General features: G+C 45.6%; 1 protein-coding gene across 3 annotated transcripts in view; it reads left to right on the top strand.

Annotated features, from left to right (window-relative positions):
- The window catches only part of igf2bp1 (insulin-like growth factor 2 mRNA binding protein 1), a 45,947-nt gene extending 28,968 nt beyond the window's left edge, over positions 1-16,979 (top strand). Inside the window, exons 3-16 of one of the 3 annotated variants that reach the window (XM_031575128.2) lie at positions 2,423-2,471; positions 3,481-3,522; positions 5,052-5,103; positions 7,084-7,147; positions 7,732-8,019; positions 8,289-8,423; positions 10,083-10,205; positions 10,808-10,943; positions 11,304-11,420; positions 13,038-13,154; positions 13,547-13,621; positions 14,023-14,154; positions 14,668-14,781; positions 14,998-16,979. In XM_031575128.2, coding sequence (XP_031430988.1) covers positions 2,423-2,471; positions 3,481-3,522; positions 5,052-5,103; positions 7,084-7,147; positions 7,732-8,019; positions 8,289-8,423; positions 10,083-10,205; positions 10,808-10,943; positions 11,304-11,420; positions 13,038-13,154; positions 13,547-13,621; positions 14,023-14,154; positions 14,668-14,781; positions 14,998-15,150 — 1,597 coding nt within the window. In that variant the 3' untranslated portion in view covers positions 15,151-16,979. Of the gene's footprint in view, positions 1-2,422; positions 2,472-3,480; positions 3,523-5,051; positions 5,104-7,083; positions 7,148-7,731; positions 8,020-8,288; positions 8,424-10,082; positions 10,206-10,807; positions 10,944-11,297; positions 11,421-13,037; positions 13,155-13,546; positions 13,622-14,022; positions 14,155-14,667; positions 14,782-14,997 lie in introns of all 3 variants that reach the window. The other 2 variants (XM_031575125.2, XM_012841864.3) reach the window with 2 other exon arrangements.
- Positions 16,980-19,222: the final 2,243 nt, after the last annotated feature.

Consider the following 19,222-nt stretch of genomic DNA (forward strand, 5'->3'; position numbering starts at 1 on the left):
GGTGTGATGACGTCTCAGAAAAAAAAAAAAAAACATGTGTTGGTTGGCAACTTCTGACTGAAACCCTTTTGGGATGATGACTAGCCACTCCGTAGCATTTCACTGGGATCAGTCATGTCTCCCCGACCACCACCTTTTTCACCCCACTGGCATTCCTGCCCCCCAGCTGTGGGTGTTGGTGTTTAGTTTAATCCAACCACCATTTTAGGGAGAGCTGACCTACGTGGAGCTGCAGAGCGGGGGAGCTCAAAATGTCCGCCATTTTGTGTCACGTAAATTGTTGGCGGAGGTGATGCTGTTGTGACCTTTTAGGCATTTTTGTGTGCGTCGAGGCCGCACTTTTGGACTTAATCTCTTCAACCGTGAGACACACTCTGGTGGTGGTCTGTGACATTGTTAAATCTGATTGGCTCCCGCTTTTTCTTTGACATGGCTGAAAAATGAAGAGAGAAGGGGGTGGGGATGGGGGGAGGAGAGGAGAGAGGGAAAAAAAAAGAGTGGTGGGTGTGGCCACTTGGGGGGTCAGAGGTTTGCGTGGTTATTGGGTTGGGTGGTTGGTGGGTAAAGGGGATGACCTTTGACCCATTTCCCAGCCGGCTGAGCAGAGCAGAATGGAGGCGGGCCTCTGGTGCCCCTCCCACGAGCACCCAGCAGCCGCATACTTCCTGGGTTGAGCTCTGTACGCGCCCCTCTCTCTCTCTCTCTCTCTCTCTCAGCTCACACGCGCCCTCTTTCCCTCCCTTTCGCCATCTCTCTCGCGCTCTCTCTCTTTTTCTCAAGAGCTCCCTCTAAAGGCACTCGAGAGTTGCGCAGGCAAGCCCATCGTCCTGTTCTCTTCTTCAGTCGGTCTTCAGCTTCTCTCTTGAGTCCCTGTCATTCTTCGTCCTGTGAGCCAGGTGGACAATTTAGTTTTATATGTGGAAGGCCTGATTAGATATGGATTGGATCAATGAAATTGAACATCCCAGTGTTTCTGCAGCTCGACTGGTGAAGCTCAGTTTTTCAATAAAAAACATTGAGTCAGTCCAAGGGAACACATGTATTGATTAGTTACTACCTGTACTATAAACTGTTTTGGGAAAAAAATCTAAATGGGTAAATGTGAATGGATCAGCTACTTAAGCCAGTAAAATTATTGCCGGTAATTTGTAATGCTTTTTTGCACTTTTGAAAAAAAGGACGACTTGCTCTACCTTCACCACCTGTTTTGGACACCCTTTATAGTCTTTTTTTCGCTCTCGCTCGCTCTCTCTTTCTCTCTCCCTCTCTCTCTTTCTCTCCCCCTCTCTCTCTCTCTCTCTCTCTCTCTCTCTCTCCACCCCCCTCTCCCCCATGTGTTGGGATGGGATCCAGGACAGCTGGCCCTGTGCTACAGCAGTCGTCAGTGTACGGTTTCAATATACCCATTCAATATACCCTCCTCTGCCCACACACACACACACACACACACACACACACACACACACACAGTCTCTCACTTGGGTTTGCATTAGCAACAGGCAGCAGGACGTGCTGGCTGGCAGTGGGACACACTACCTCCTTAATGCATTCCACTGTGCATTTTGTGTGTCGGCTCCCACCTTTTCTATGTCACTGTTTGCCAAGAATCATCAGTGAAGGAGGCTGATGTCCGTTTTCAAACTTCTTTGTGTGGTCTTGGAGAAAGATTGAACAATGTTTGGTACAGATATCTAACTTGACAATGGCTTGGTGATGGATGCAGTGGTTGGAAACAGACAGTGGCACTGGTCACTGGTTCAGTGTCCCTTTTTTTTTGGAATGGTCTTTTTTGATATGAATAGTCTTAGTCTTTCAGAATTCATGTGTGTGTGTGTGTCGTGAAGACAAACGCGTGGAACAGACATTTGTTATGAGCTCTAGTCGTCTAAAACATTTAAACATTCATATATGAACATGAAATATATCAATGTCTCAAATTAAAATACGAACATGAAATATGTCTAAAGGTCTCTGAAATACTGCTGTTAAGCTACAATGGTGGACAAGTTATTTCCATAGGCTTTGACTTTTTGAAAGTTGAAAGTATTGTTAGTCACAAAATCCTCCCTACCTCATCCTCGTTATATTTATGTTTGTATCCCAAGATGTGCTTCATACTGCTTCCTGTTGAAATCTCAATGCAATGGTACAATGTATTACGGTTCTCCTGTTTACTGATATAGAATGCTTCTGAAACATTTTACTTCATCAATGTGTAGGCTCTTATAAATGTTTCTATGCTGGCCAAACCCAGAAAGGCTTTGATGATTGTGGTGTAAAGGTGTATGTAAAGATGCCTCTCTAACTCCTCCACCTTTTTCTCTCTCTCTCTCTCTCTCTCTCTCTCTCTCTCTCTCTCTCTCTCTCTCTCTCTCTCTCTCTCTCTCTCTCTCTCTCTCTCTCTCTCTCTTTGTCTTTGCAGGACCAGGAAACTCCAAATCCGCAACATTCCACCACACTTACAGTGGGAGGTAAGCACAGAGTCTCTCTCAGTCCCCTCTCCTCACGTGTTTCAGCACAGCTCTCCTATCTTCACACCATCTTTAACCCAAACCCTGAAGAGTCAAACCCAAAGCCACAATGACCTTGACACAACAGCAATCTGATTTCCTTTTTGCTAAGTACTGCACTGGAGATGGTGGCTAGCTCTGCAATTGATACGGTGTAGATCTTGATTTCATACGGATTGGGAAGCTGATTCAGAATCAGCAGCAGTGGTATTTAGTCACTGTCCTGTTAAAGTCTGATTCATTTGTGATCATGGGCAACTTGTCTTTTAATTGGGAAGAAGAACGGGTTAAAAAAAACCCCCAGATTATTAAAAAAAAAAAAGAAGATTATTAGAAAACCATTTAGATGGTTTAATCACCCGAGTAATCAGTTTTAAAGAAATGGCTCTAATAGCGGCAAAATAACATTCCTTTCTTCAAAAACTATGCGACGCCGAACCATTTTTCTGATCTCTTTCAGTAAGGTTGGCATTTCTGCGTTGTGGGGGTGTGTATGTGCGAGTGCAAGTGTGCGGTGCATGTGTCTGAGCGGGGCGTGGCACCGACCACATTGCCAGTGACAGCCGGGCCGGCTACAGGCTCTGGCAGCTCCAGTGGGCGGGACCGTCCTGTCCAATCCAGCCAGACAGGCCTCCCTGATCTAGCGCTCGCCCTTTTACTGCCGGCCACACGGGGGCGACGGCACCCCCGCACTGCACCCTCACACGCACTGGCCCAGTACAGTAGAAGGAGCAGCTGTTAAAGGCCGGTGTTTAACTCTACCCGCCCAGTCGGCTAGCAGCACTAGGGGCTCCAGAGCGGACCGGTGAGGGATGTATTACGTACAAGTCAGTCAGTCAGTCCAGTGAAAATGAAATTGTTTGACATGGGGGATCCTAACCATGGTAAACCAGGTTTGCCACATGGGAGATTATTGCACTGAAATATAGTCAAGGCGGTAGTTGAAATGAATGATCTTTTTGTTTTGTAGGGAATCTGGCCATTGAAAAAGGATACAAACCCTAGCTCTGAGGTACCAAAGCACACTCCACAAGCATACTGCACAAATGTGACTTCTTCAGAATGTGCTTTGACATTTGAATTCTTCAGAAGCTCACCAAACAGTACATCACTGCATATACAGAGATCTGAGGCGATGAAGAGAATCTCTGCACACACACACTGACGTTGTGAGAATAAAGAGTGAATTACACGCTGTCTGGTGTGACATGTGTCGTTGTGTCCCGTTGCACACCTAGCAGACTGCTGTAGCTGTGTTGTTGTCCCAGGTGGGACATACGTCTCCCAATGTCATCTCTTCCTGTTAAACACCCTGTAAGGTCTCTAGCAGCTGCAGTATATTTGGTTGGGATCAATCATTGTAGAACCTGTAGACTGACTGTAATCGTCACCTCTCCCTAGTCTGTAATGCATATATACAGTATGATCTGATCTTGGATCAGTTCTGTCGTTTCTTTTTTACAGGGCAGTAGACACCGACTCAGGTGGTGATCCCACAAATTGGTACTGGTTGATGTATGTGTTCATACACTCATCGCTGGAATGAATAAGTACTCCTGCGACCCAGGTTACGTCACGTCACGCGGGTGACGGCCACAGAGGGGGGCGCTGGGGAGAGAAAAGCTGAACTGAGACTGAAACATAAGCACAGTTCAACATGGGAGGAGCCTTCTCCTCCACTTTCCCTGTCGAAGCCAAGTCAACACACCTGACAAAGCATGCAGACAGATCTTGACCCCGGCTCAGGTGTGGACTGGAGCTGTTGTCTGCGGGGGTGTCTGGTTTGCCTGCTGTCTCAGCGAGTGCTCTGCCAGCCTCGGCCCAGATGTTTCCAGTGGTGCGGGGGAACCCTGGGCGCTTTTTGCGCTGCATTGATATTATGCTTGATTGAGAACACCATGCCATTAATTAAGCCGTGTATTGATATCACACGGTGTACACAAATAACATGCGTGATGCCATTAAGTCTAATCAAGGTCCATTCTTTCGCTGATAATATTTCAGCCAAAGCACTCATTTTATTATGGGCTATAATTACATTCATCCATTTGTGGTGTGATGTCAGGTTGGCCTTTAGGGTTTGGCCCCTACACTCATACCACGAGATGTATGTCTAACTCTACAGGTAGTCTCTTAAGGGCCAGTGACTTTCAGTGCTCTGTGTTTTTTTTAATTTTATTTATTTTTAACTGACTGTTCCTACTGCTGCCAGGAGGATTTTCAAACTTCCCCTGAAACACGATTGGCGCCCTTTTCGTTTCATACACAATTTTGAATTTAAACACAGTAGCCGGATTTGTAATGTTAACGTGCACAAAGTTCTGTGCCATTATTATTAAGCCCAGTGTCAGGAAGGAAGGAAGAAAGAATGACACAAAAAATACTCTTAAAGCTTTGTAAGTGCTTAAATAAATCTTCACATGAACTATTTTTAAGGCTAACTCACTCTCTCTTTTCTCTCTCCTTCCCTAACTCCTTCTCCTCCCATCTCTCTCTTTCTGTCTGTCTGTCTGTCTGTGTCTCTGTCTTTCTCTCTCACAGGTGTTGGATGGTCTGCTGGCTCAGTATGGAACCGTGGAGAACTGTGAACAAGGTATGACCTCACAACTCTCCTCCGCTCGCTCACACACTTGCAGTGCCATAAAGATGGCCCACTTAGATAGCCTTGGCTCGGACCTACGCCAGCAGCAATGCTGTAGCAAGGCACTCGCCACTCAAGAAGAACGATCAGGGCTATCTTTTGATCTGTTGGCTATCAAGTTCAGTAGTGGCTCGAAAAGCATGCCGGAGTACAGTGGTCAAGCCACTGGCTGTATCTCCGCCACTTACAATGAGTGAACGGCAGAGCAGCACAAAATGGCCAGCAGCCCAATTTGTAGCTGAGCAAAACAGTTTGGTTTTCCAATTTCTAACAAGAACGACTGTAAACATATCATATCTGTCAGGTTTATGTGGAAGTGTGTGTGTGTGTGTGTGTGTGTGTGTGTGTGTGTGTGTGTGTGTGTGTGTGTGTGTGTGTGGTTTGCAAAATGGATATTTTCAATACGCTCGCTTTCTCTCTAGACATTTTTGGTCAGAAGTTTCGGAGCCAAAAGGCCGGTGGTGTGCCGCAGTTGTCTGTCCAGGGGGGGGGGGGGGGGGGGGGGGGGGGGAGAGAGAATGACCATTTGGCTTTTTTTTTGTTTTTCAGCCTCAAAAGTTATCTAGATGTATCTATACACTCTCAAAAACAACCAAGATGAAACTTTGACTTCATATGATTTTTCGACAGTCACAGCGCAAATTTCTGTTCTTTCTGTGATTTTTTTCTGTGCTTTTCAAGCAGATAATCATCACTAGGGCTTCTGCTGTGTCTGAGGTTTGGGGTGGGGAAGGGGGCTGTACTCCGCTCTGGGGATTTTCATCTGGCCACCCGTCCTTGCGGATTGGTCCTGCCTTTGGGCTGCGGGTCAATCTGGAGGGCTATAAGCTCATTACTGAGGGTCAGAGCTACAGGGTCGCCTCCCCTCGCCTCCCTTCCCCTCCACTTCAGGACGGGATGACTCTGCCTCTGTTCTACCGGTGGCTCACATTTAGTTTCCAGGACATGAACCATGTCACACTAGCAGACGTTAGAGACGAGAGTCTTCTGTTGCACCGGTCGTCTTTTCTGTTCTGACTTTATGCACGATATTTTTTTGAGACTTGATAAATCAAATGGGTATTCCAAGGCGTAATAGCTGAAATGAAATGATAGACATGCAGGAGGTCACCGTTCTTGCATTGGATGGCCTAACAGCGCTACAGATTTGGTGCAACAAAGCATGATGTGCCCCAACATAGTCCATGTGAACAGAGTGGGTAATATCTGTGTTTTTAATCAACATAATGAACATTCAGGATGTGAGATTGTGTTGCAGTCTCAAGCCTGTTATGCATCATCACGCCTGTTCATAGGCTCCTTGCAGGGTACTTTGTGGTGTCGTTTTTATTTCCTTTTTTTTTTTTTTTCGGGGCCAAGTGGCATCATCGCTTTGACCCAGTATAAATGATGGAGCCTGTGCAATTAACTGTACTTGCGTGAGAAGCTTGAGCAGCAGAGCAGGGGGCATCTAAGAATGCCCAATACCTGCGTGTCAGTGTTACACCATCCTGTGACCTGCCCAGGACAATTTAGAGGGGATCTATTGACCGTTAGCCATTAGTCCCCTCCTCTAGACTGTCATAGGTAACCCTCAGGTCAGTGGCAAGTGTCAGAGAGCGAGAGGGGATAATCGGCTCAGTGTTGACCTTGTTTTATACCTGCTTCTGTATGGTGTTTATGTGTGATAGAAAAGTGGTGGTTTCTTCATGAAACGTGGTATTTGGTAAAAAAAAACTAAAAAAAAAACTCTTATTTATAAACCATTATTATATGTTGCACAGCTGTCACAGTCTGACATTTTAATGGACTTTAGACAGACGAAATAGGAAAGAGGTGGATAAGATGCCCTCTTTTAGGTTTGTGTGCCATTTTGGAAATGGGGGAAAATGTTTAGATTTATGAACTCTCAGAAACGTGTTCGTTCTCTCTTTCTCTCTCTCTCTCTCTCAGTGAACACAGAAAGTGAGACTGCCGTGGTGAACGTCACATATGCAACCCGGGAACAGGCCAGACAGTATGTATCCCTCTTCTCTTCCAGACTTCCATGCTCTCTCTCTCTCTCTCTCTCTCTCTCTCTCTCTCTCTCTCTCTCTCTCTCTCTCTCTCTCTCTCTCTCGACTTGACTTGACTTGACTTGACTTGACTTGACTTTCGGAGCGCACTTTTCTAAAAGCACTTGTAATGTTTTCATTTCAATCTGTGGCTCAGCTCTGACATCTAGTGTAAATGTGCCAGTACTGCACCTATTGAAATGTGCGCTTCAGCAGGGTGGTATTCTGTAGATAGGGTCTCCATGAAAACCTACAGAACTGTCTCCTGATATCTGTTGTGTCTTAAAGGCATCAGCGCTACACAAAAGAGCATTTCCTGCTCAAAGCACCTATACTGCAAAGTCAACACTCTCTTTTTCGGATTATTTTGTGTGTGTGATAACGTATATCTAAACACTTGTCAAAAATTGTGCTCTAACCATTGGAGACCATTAACTTGCCTATTGCCTTCCATAATATCCTGTAGTTCTGCTCTAAAGTAATAGTAACACTTGGCTCTTTTAAATGTTGTTTACTGAGTTTGATAATCCCCCCCCACCCCCTCCAGAGCCATCCAGAAGCTGAATGGATACCAGTTTGAGAACAACGCCCTTCGCGTCTCCTACATCCCGGACGAGAACTCTGAAGTTGATGGACAGCGAGGCCCTGACAACGGCCGCCGTGGATACGGCCCCCGGGGTGGCCCCCGGGGCGGCTCCCCAGGGTCGGGGATCCCCCCCAAGCACCAGCACACGGACATCCCCCTGCGCCTGCTGGTGCCCACCCAGTACGTGGGTGCCATCATCGGGAAAGAGGGCGCCACCATCCGTAACATCACCAAGCAGACGCAGAGCAAGTGAGTGCCCAGCGGATTCAAATGCAGACATTGCGCTCTAATTTCTTACCTTTTTATTTATGATTTGTTTAATGTGATGTTTTTTTTTCTTCTCTTATCCTTTCTTCTTCTTTTTTTTTGTTCTGTCTTTCACACCTTCTTTTCCCATTTGTCTCTATACCCCATCACCATCTCTCTTCTTTTTTTCACTCTGCCTTACTCCAATCCCTCTCTTTCTACACCTCTTTCTGTTACCCTCTCTTTCTTTCTCTCTCGTCCCTCACTCTCAGGATTGATGTCCACCGCAAGGAGAACGCCGGTGCAGCCGAAAAGCCAATCAGCATCCACTCCACCCCAGAGGGCTGCTCGTCCGCCTGCCGCATGATCCTGGACATCATGCAGAAGGAGGCCCAGGACACCAAGACGTGAGTGTTCAACCGCCAGCCCAACACCAAACCCACCTGTCTGGTCCTTCGCCGGGGGTACAGTGGTAGAGAAGTGGTAGAGAAGTCGTTTAGTAATCAGAAGGTTGCTAGTTCGATTCCCTGTCGAAGCGTCCTTGAGCAAGACACTGAACCCCTAATTGCTCCTGATGTGCAGTGTGCCATCAGTGTAAATGTAAAATGTGTATACATTGTAAGTCGCACATATGTAAGTCGCTTTGGATAAAGGCGTCTGCTAAATGACTAAATGTAAATGTTCACCGTTTTGGTGACCACTCACACACCACTTACACAAGACCGTTTTGAAGCCATGCTGAGCTGAAGTACACATTGGATCCTCTTTAGCTAGAGGACACTTCAGGGATTCCTTCAGGATGGTGTATTTTCAACCTGTGCTTTCCTTTAAGCTTGTTAAAAGAGTAGAAGCCCCAGTATTTTCACAGGTTTGCTTTGTTGTTTTAGCAACATGCAGTCCGAGATGATGGTGCATTGTACCATAACCTTAGACTCCTACCCCGATCTCCAATGTGGACACTTGAGGTTGTGTAATACAATGGAGATAAAGTTTTTCTTTAGCACCTCATTCCCCCTCAGTTGTAATCTTTTAATATATCAGTGTTGTCCAACATAAACACCTCCAAGGTGGTGCTGGACTGAACTGGCCTGACAGACCCCCTTTATTTGTGCCTATTGAATGTCCATTCAGGAGATTTGTTGCACATGTCATCAACACACTAGTAGCCACTAGAGCCCTCCAAGAAAACACCCTGTGTGTGTGTGTGTGTGTGTGTGTGTGTGTGTGTGTGAGCCTAGCACAACTCAGGTCCCCACTGGGGTCCTCCAGCTCTGGGGCAGAACGAATGAGATGGCAGCAGCGTCAGCTGCAGATTGGTCAGCCTTGACAGCTCTGCAACAAATGCTGGTTGTTGAACAAACTAGACAGATAGTATACGTGTGTGTGTGTGTGTGTGCGCGCACGTGCTATTAGCAGCCTGTTTACACACTATATTTATGGGCTCACACATCATTTGGCAATGGGTCTCTTTATTAGTAGCTGGGGATAGTGTTTGCGTGTGTTAATCTCTCTTAATTGCTGTCAGAACCCCTTTCCCTGAACAACTACCTAAATGCCATTACATTTTTATAGATCCGTTTCCTAGTTTACAATGCAGGTCACACTCCTCCCTTGCCCCCATCCCTCACACACACACACACACACACACACACACACACACACACACACACACACACACACAATGAAGCAGTGAGGAGAAACGACAAAAGGCTGACTACTTTCTTACAGCTCCATACACAGCCATGCAATCATGGTGCTCCTCAAAGAGGCTCTGCGTGTGATCGTGTTTGTTTGGTTGAGTGTGAGCTCTGTTACCATGACGACGAGTGGAAATGATGACTGGTAAATGTGTTGAGGTGGCACATGATGGCGCTCATATAGCAACAGTTCTATTGAAAATGTGGAGTGAATCGGAATGAAGAGAGCTGGAAAGTGAAGCAGTGGATGACATTGGTAGAGATGAAAGCATGGTGTTGGAGTTGAATGACGTGTGTGTGTGGACTTGATGTATAGACCATGTTTTTTTTACCTGGTGTGCTAATGTGTGTGTGTGTGTGTTTCTACAGTGCCGATGAGGTGCCTTTGAAGATTCTGGCCCATAATAACTTTGTGGGTCGTCTGATCGGTAAGGAGGGCCGCAATCTAAAGAAGGTGGAGCAGGACACAGACACTAAGATCACCATCTCCCCGTAAGTGTGTTTTGACTTTTTCACACACACGCATATGCATGCTATATTATGTGGTTAGAAGTCCGGTTTTACACAACTGTCATACACCACCTTTCTCAAGTCAAATAAAAGCATTAAACAATAAACAATTATCATATGAACTAGTCAGGTTTTAGATGTCCAGACACAATGCGATTCTCACGGAGATGTAACATAATCTGATCATTTCAACTCAAATAAACTTTGAAGTGTTTCAGACCACAACACACTGTAAAAGTATATTTATCCTTCCGCAATATTTCCGCTTGGCCTTCTCTTAGATCAACTGTATTTCTCTAAAGCTTTTTTGTTCTTCGAGCATCCAAGGCGTCGTTCACCAACTGATAGCAAAGGCAGACACACAGGACGCCAAACTCATTAGAACTGAAGACCCGTCACAGTCAGTGTAGAACATGTAGTCATAATGTTTGTAGTCTTACTCCTTTAGTGCGTCAGTGTAACCCTCAATGGATCTGGCCCTGGAAATGACTCCGATCTGGTGTCGTGTTCTATCCAGTGTTTGCCAAAAACCTGGAAGTAAAAACCTGTTTTCATGCCAGTTCCCTTCTCCCTCTCCCCCTCAGGCTGCAGGACCTGACTCTGTATAACCCAGAGAGGACCATCACAGTGAAGGGCGCCATTGAGGCTTGCTGCTTGGCCGAGCAGGAGGTCATGAAGAAAGTGCGCGAGGCCTACGACAACGACATCGCCGCAATGAACGTGAGTGGTGCCCATGTGTGTGTTTATGTTGTGGTTTCGTGTGTGTGTGTTTATGTATTTGTATGGGGTGTGTGTGTGTGTGTGTGTGTGTGTGTGTGTGGTTATTTCTTTTTATGGAGAGTGTTCTGTCTGTGTGTTTTAAGACTTGAAAGCTTTGTTTGGTTAGGTCATTTCTGACACCATTACTCTTGTACTGGTCTGTGTGAATAGGCATTGTTTTATTATCTTTCTTTCTTGCTTTATTTCCATGACGGATCATTATTTCCAGCGTTGCAAAGCATTCGGCAACCAATAAGGAACAACTCATATTACAGAGTCTCTCCATGTCTCACTCCTTGTTTTTTATCCCCGTAGCAACAGACTCATCTGATTCCAGGGCTGAACCTCGGAGCCCTTGGTCTCTTCCCTCCTTCCTCCGCCATGGCCCCTCCTCCTCCAGGAAACCCAGGCGCAGGCGCCCCCTATGGGTCGTTTGGGGTAAGAGCTCTCTTCGGATTGGTTGACGGCCTATACATACCCCCAGATCCTGTGCATCTGACTGCATGCTGTGGCCGAGACGTGATTGGCTGTTAAATAAAGCTGGTCTTATGCAGGAGCCATGTGATTTCTCTGAGCTTCTGACAGAGGTGAACTGCTATCACAGGCTCACATCACATTGGGCTGTAAGAGAAATCAGTTCAATTAATAAATCACCTTTTAATTAATTAATACAATGCAATTCTCATGTTAGGACAGGTTGTACTTGGGGTTAGGGTTATGGTCAGATTTACTTATTACTTAGGAATGCACGCTGACAAACACTTAGAGTGTGTGTGTGTGTGTGTGTGTGTGTGTGTGTGTGTGTGTGTGTGTGTGTGTGTGTGTGTGTGTGTGTGTGTGTGTGTGTGTGTGTGTGTGTGTGTGTGTGTGTGTGTGTGTGTGTGTGTGTGTGTGTGTGTGTGTGTGTGTGTGTGTGTGTGTGTGTGTGTGTGCGTGCGCGCGCGCGCATACTTAATATATATAATATATACATAATATAAAGTGAAACCTATAAAAACTTCATCACAAAGGTGTAGTGGAATCTTTTTACAGAAAAGGTTTTAATAAACTCTGATTGGAAAATATATTGTATCTGCTATACCTTAAGCATTACAGAGAATTTACAGCACAGCAGCACAAAGGTGGATGTGCTCAGATGTGTGTAATTCCTTGTGCTGCACAAAACGGCACAAAACAGCTAGAGGTGGAGGTGGTTTTAGCATACAGTACTTTTACACAGGTGTGAGTGTGTGTGTGATGCTATGATTTTATTCTGGAAGCATTTCTCTAAGTGCAGCAGGCTGACCTGTGTGATTTAAGATGCCAGTGCTGAAAGGCTTTGACTTGATGTGCTCAAGGCCCTCTCAGTGGCACTCTCCCCAGGGCAGCCGTGGCTATAATTTAGCCGGTCATTAGCAGACCACAGATGGACCGCAGACACAAGCGTCGGCCACTGTGTTCAATCCAGGATGCCACTCACTCGAATGACTAATTAGCTTGTCTCGGGCCAGGGTGAGTTATACCGCGGTCACGGTCCTCATAATGCCATTCATGTCAAGTCTTACGGGTTTTCCGTACATTTTGACAGACTTTCCCCATTGAGCATAATGACTTAAAAAAATCGCCCACTCGCAGGGGCTCTTTGGCATCCACAGATTTTGCATGAAGTGCACACTGCATTTTATGGAATGAAGTATGAAGTCCAGACCCCCGCTGCAAGTGAACAACCATAGGCGCTTCTGTATTACACTGCTGCCTTTTAATGTGTGCCTAATCACCACTGACTCACCTTCTGGCTTGGCTATAATGTAATACTCAGGCAAATACACCAGTGGTTATAGTGTAATACATAGGCTAAAATGGACTACATCCGACAGTCACTGGTGTATGTTTGTTTGCCTAAGTGAGCTATATGTAAAATGCATTGATGTGTTGTTTACTACTTGTTGGATCTGGGGTGTGGCAATCCACATTTTGGCTGGTTATGGTGATTACGCAGTGTATAACCATGTTATGATGATGCTGTAAATCACCCCTTGTGGTCGTCAAACACACCTAACTGTGTGGCTCCCACAGACTCCGGAGCAGGAGACTGTCCACGTCTACATCCCGGCCCAGGCGGTGGGAGCCATCATTGGGAAGAAGGGTCAGCATATCAAGCAGCTCAGCCGCTTCGCTGGAGCCTCCATCAAGGTACGAGACCCAACACCTCCCTCCATCACACACACACATCATGCTTTTGTATTCACGCTACACATGCTCATGAATAATATTCATAGGCCCTGCATTCAATCTATCAAATGGGGTCTTTGTGTATTATCTATCTATTCAATTCATTGTCATCTACCTTTCTCTCTTGGTATTGTTGATGGCTTGTTTGTCTGTGTGTACACATGTTCTTTCTTTTCCTCTATATCCATCCGTCTTATCTGATTTAGTGTCTTACTTCATATATCTCTTTTTCTCCTTCTCTCTCTATTGGTCATGTCCACTGCCACATGCATCAGTAGTTATACAGTGGTGTTGACGTGTTTTGACCGATGATATGGACTCTCTCTCTCTCTCTCTCTCTCTCTCCTTTGCAGATCGCACCAGCGGAGACACCTGACTCCAAAATGCGCATGGTCATCGTGACTGGACCACCCGAGGCCCAGTTCAAGGTACTGTGCATTCTTCATAATCACACTGTCCTCGTGGCCATGTACATGTACAATGATCCCTTTGAAGTCTTTAGGACTTTTGTGATGCATACAAACACAAAATGTGTACTACCACAGGTGTGTCACAAAAATACAAAAGTCCTTTTTTTTGGCGATTACATTGTCCGTCTAGTACTATAAATAAATGCTCTGTGTAAAATGACTGACTATTGCTGGACATAAACAGTTTGTCTAAGAACCGTTTTTTTTTTTTGTTTGTTTAACTCTGACCGTGTGGATTGTGAACCCCTGGTTTTGGCTGAAATTATTTTTGTGACATGGTATTTAAAAAAAAAAAAGAGAGACAAGTTTACATCTAAGTTGGTTCCTAATAATCAACCCCATCCTCTCTCGGCCATCAGGCTCAGGGCAGGATCTATGGCAAGCTGAAGGAGGAGAACTTCTTCGGCCCCAAAGAGGAGGTCAAGTTGGAGACTCACATCAAGGTCGCCGCCGCGGCAGCAGGCAGGGTCATCGGGAAGGGTGGAAAGACGGTAAGGAGTTTGTTACTGTGGTCTAGTGTCTCCATGACAGCAAGTTGTTACTGTGGTCTAGTGGGCCCTTAAAAAGAGGGTTAGGAAGAAGACTAACAGGGTACATACTATCAGGGTACATACTAAACCAATCTTGTTATAGCTAATGCAGACAAATATAGACGAAAGGATGTTCCTAAGTTGGACAAATTCGGTGTTATTTGTATACTGTGAAGGCTGACACACAGTTAGGGTGATGTGGTCTTAGGGTAGTGCCATGTCTCCATGACGCCAATACTATATTATGCCACGATTTTCCTGAAAACTGAATGGTGTTGCCATAACACTTCGGCTCTGCCGGTTTTGTATTTCCCGTCACCGCTGTGTGTAAACTAGTTAACCACAACCAAGAATGCCCTAGGGTGGAACTGCACTTTGATTTTTGCTTTGACTAGACACTGTAGTACAGTATGCTTTTCACATGAGCACAAAGGTGGCCGTTGAAGTGCTTACCCTCCCTCCTCCCCTGGGCAGGTTAATGAGCTCCAGAACCTGACCGCTGCGGAGGTGGTGGTCCCCCGCGAGCAGACCCCCGACGAGCAGGACCAGGTTATCGTCAAGATCATTGGCCACTTCTACGCAAGCCAGGTAGGGCCTCATCCACCTCCTGCATTAGGTTTCCACTCCGTACTCAATCCTTTTGTCCTGTTGGGATTTGTCCTTTGACGTGCCTGTTTGTATTTGACTACAGCTTGTTTCTTCTGCTTCATGCTTCTCTCTCTCTCTCTCTCTCTCTCTCTCTCTCTCTCTCTCTCTCTCTCTCTCTCTCTCTCTCTCTCTCTCTCTCTCTCTCCCCCCCCTCAGCTGGCACAGAGAAAGATCAGGGACATTTTGACGCAGGTCAAACAGCAGCAGAAGCCGCACCCTCAGCAGCAGCAGCGAGAGCAAAGAGAGCAAAGAGAGCAGCAGCAGACGCCTGACGGGGGCCTGGCACCGGAGTCCACCCGGAGGAAGTGAGCGCCCAGCCGCTTCGCTTCGCCTCGCCCCCCGCCTCGCCCCACCCCTGGGAGCCGCGCCGAGGAGCAGAGGATTGGACCGATGGACAGATACTGACAGATGAACGAACGGACTGACACACGGACGAGACAAAGACCAGACGAACGAGGAGTGAGCGAACGGACGAATTGTTGGACAGACCGAGATAGCGACACAGACCCAGCGGCAGACAGGGGAGAGGAGCATCAAACGGAGAGAGGGACAAAGCCTGAGAGAGAAGACAAAGTTTAGAAGACCGATAGATAAAAGAGAATAGAGAATACAAAGTGAGAGAGAGAGAGAGAAAAAAAATGAAAACTAGATGCCAGACCAGATGCCAGACCAGAATTAGTGACCGGTGATGGCAGGGCCTTGTGGTAAAAGGGGGAAAGGTCGCCCTCTGGTGTATGCTCACAGAATTGCAGCTCACAAAGCCAGGGAGTTGATGCAAAGTAAAGCTGCCCCTTTATACAGCAGAACTGAAGTCAGATTGACCTTAAAATGTCATTCTAAATACTAGGAGTGGGGCTGAAGATGCTGCACCAGGATCTGCTGTTAGAGGCAACATCCGCCTGCACTTGGGCTCAGCCAAGAGGTCTTTCTACTAACTGACCTCCCCTTTTTGGGGTCCTTGCCATCTCTGGTCATTTTGATATTTTAAGGGTGTTTTTTTTTTAAGAAAAATAGAGCTATATGTATAGAAATGTTTATTCAGAGGTATTATAAAAGAAAATGCAGTGCAGCCAAATCTGGAGAAAAGGGGGCAAGGAGGAAGCCATCGCAAAAGGTGGGAGTGGGGCCACCAATCAGGTGACCCTGCACCCGACCAATTAAAAAAAAGAAGTGCAGAGGGGCTGCAGTTGTTGACACTGCTCTTTAAATCCCCCACATAAGAGAGGTTGTGGGGGTTGAAGATTTTGGAAAAAAAAAGCAAAGAGGTTGTAAATATAATCTTCATAAATGTGTATTAAAACGCTGTGAGTGACTGCCGGCAGCGCCCTGGGTGCTAGGACCCAGCTGAGGTGTGGCGGGAGATACCACCCCTCACCCACCCGCAGGTGTGTGCCGACAGTCTTTGTGGCGAGAGAACAGTTAGTGCGCGGGTCGAAGCTGACTCTGCAGTTCTATTGCAGAGCAACAGCTCTAAGATCTGGAATGAAACACCACGTGGAAGAAAACAAAAAGAAAAAAAAAAAAAAAAACAACGTTAGTCCAAAAAGCAGCCAGCGATGCTCGTTGGCAGACGACCCGCGCCGAAATGGCATATTTTATATATATTATATATATATGATATGTGAGTTAACCCAGCCCCTCAGAAGAAGGTTAGAAAGGGAGCGGGCAGAGGAGGAATGTTGGATTGAATTCTGTACCAGGACATGGCCATCTTACAGCTACTCTTGATGCAAGTGTGGCTTTCCTTGGTTCTTTTTTGTAAGGAATTGTTTTTAAACTCAGTCCTTACCCTCAAAGACCTCCATATGCAACTTTGTATGTGAGAGAGGAATTAAACAGCAGCCGGAAATCAGAATAGTCTTGAGTCATCTTACTGACCAGCAGCATATGCAGAGGTCTGTGTGGGACAGGATGAACCCAAAAAAGTGCCTGTAGGATGGTCATGGTGTCTGAATCTGACATTTTCTCCCCTAGCCCACGCTCCATCATTTAAGGTCAAAGGTCACGACCAAGCGAGGTCACTGGCTTCACCCCTGCTCCTCTTTTCTCCAGCTTGGCTCCAAGTCTGCCGGAGAGGGCACCAGAAGTCTGGGCGCACCCTCCCTTACTAGAACAGATTAGAGAAAAGATGAAATTAAGAAAACGAAAAAAACCTACCTCAGGGTATTGTTACCTCAGTATTCCTAATTTTCTTTTCATTTTTTTTTTTAGCTTGCTGGTGTTTTATATAAAAGCTGATGGTCCTGAATATTTTATTTTTTTAAGGAAGAAGTAATTTGTTTAGGTTTTTTGTCTTGTTGCTTTGGTATTTTTTCTGTCTTTTTTTTGTTTTGTTTGTTTGGTTGTTTTTTTTATGTGTGTGCATGTATCTATTTGTGTGAGCAATTTTTTTTCTTTGATTTGGATTTCAGATTGAACCAGAGGTGACCCTGAAAGTTTGTAGTGGGTGGTTTTTGAGTGGTTTGTTTCTTCCATTGTGGTGGCAGTTGTATACCACCCTAGGGTCAACCTCTGGGACTTGCTGAAGCAAGCTTTGAGCTAATCTTGAAATCACACTTTCGGCCAATGAGAAGTGACTTTTCCATGAAATGGAGAACACTTGTGCACAACCGATAATGTCACCTCCAGTGTGGGTCTTGGCAGTGTAGACCCAGGCAAAATATGTGTATTTATGACTTGTTGTGTTCTTGTTTTAAACATTTGGTCATTCAAGTGGTTCCTTCCCTGCACTACAGGGGAACGTAAACTTGATAATCTCTGTGGAATACTGAAAAACACAACAGGTGGCCTTGTATGATGCCTGTTTCCACAGCAGTGTTCCTATGAGGTGACGTTTTCGGTTGTACACAGAGGGCTGAGGTGGACTGGACCAACCCAGCGCTGTCCTCTGCACTGTGCTGCGCAACGTAATGACATGGCGGGCGCCTTAAAGTGCCACGGTGCACAAATAATACACATGGAAATTGTGGACGCACACACAGACACACAGACACACAGACACACAGACACACAGACACACAGACACACAGACACACAGACACACAGACACACAGACACACAGACACACAGACACACAGACACACATTATTACCTTACAGCGCTGGTCTAACTGCAGCCCCCCTCATTGCCCCTGCTGTCTGAGTGTATTTGAGAGTGTGTGTGTGTGTGTGTGTGTGTGTGTGTGAGTGACTGACTGAGAGTATGTGTCTTTAACTTGGGTCTAAGAACGTATTTTTCGTTCGGGGTAGTGGTGGGGTGTTAAGAAAAGGCAGACAAAACCTCAAAGGGGATTCTATGGCCTCTTTGTTTTTGTTTGTTTTGTTTTTTTTTCCTTTGGACCGGGGATGCTCAAAAAATCTCTGAGAAACGGGAGCAAACAAAAAGAGCAAGAAGGTGAAGGATCATTAGAGATCTAACCTGTAAATAAGATCTAAAAGAAAGCATTTGTGAAGATTTTTTGTATTTTTACATAACTTTAGAGAAAAAAAATCAGTGGACAAAATGGAGGATGATTCTGAGAGGAAAACTGAGTAAATGTCTCAAAACATTGATGGACCACTGCCACATCATATTCTTGGAATCGCAAACGATGTACCACACAGTACATGTCCCTTTGGACCAATGGCTTAGCTAAGGCGTTTGCTTCTCGTCGTAAGAGAGATCAAAAGTCTTTTCTTTTGTTTCTACTTCCATTTCGCTTTCTGCTAGGGGCAGCAACTTCTGCTGCCTAAGCATTTGCAGGCCTGGTTAGTACCTCTTGACTTGGCTGTCTCCTTGGAGACAACCCCTCCCTGCTCCTGCCTCAAGTGGGGGAAAACAGCAGAGAAATGTTCAGTCTTTTAATAGCCCACAGAGCTGTAACCACAGATACCAAGACGCACACTTTTAGGTTCATTCAGACTGCAGCCTTTATTTCTTTTTTTTTTTTTTGAGGGGTGGGGGGGGGGGGTGGGGGGTTGGTTTTTGTTTAACAGCAAGCTTTATTTGGACATGACATCTGGTTGAATACTCTTTCATTTATAATGGAAAAAATTGACAAAATGTATGACATATGACAGAAAAAAAATCTCCAGGATCCTTTGAAACTTGATGCAAAGTTGGAAAAGAAAGAGGGTTTTTTTTTGTTTTTGTTTTTAAAGGAGGGAGGATTAAAAGAGAGGAAAGAAGATGGGCCAATCTCTGTTTTTATGGAGGAGAGGTAGAGATTTATGTTTTTTTTTATGTCAAAAAGTATGAGGAGATGATTTGCTACCAGTTATCCACCTAAAGCTTCCTTTTTGTTGTTTAATACAAACACTTTAACGGTAGCAGGTCGACAGTAGTAGTCACATACGACTACACTCCTCCCCATCTTTCTTCCGCTTCTTTGTCCTCCATTTTC

This window comes from Clupea harengus, chromosome 1 (assembly GCF_900700415.2).
Source record: "Clupea harengus chromosome 1, Ch_v2.0.2, whole genome shotgun sequence".
Classification (NCBI taxonomy): domain Eukaryota; kingdom Metazoa; phylum Chordata; class Actinopteri; order Clupeiformes; family Clupeidae; genus Clupea; species Clupea harengus.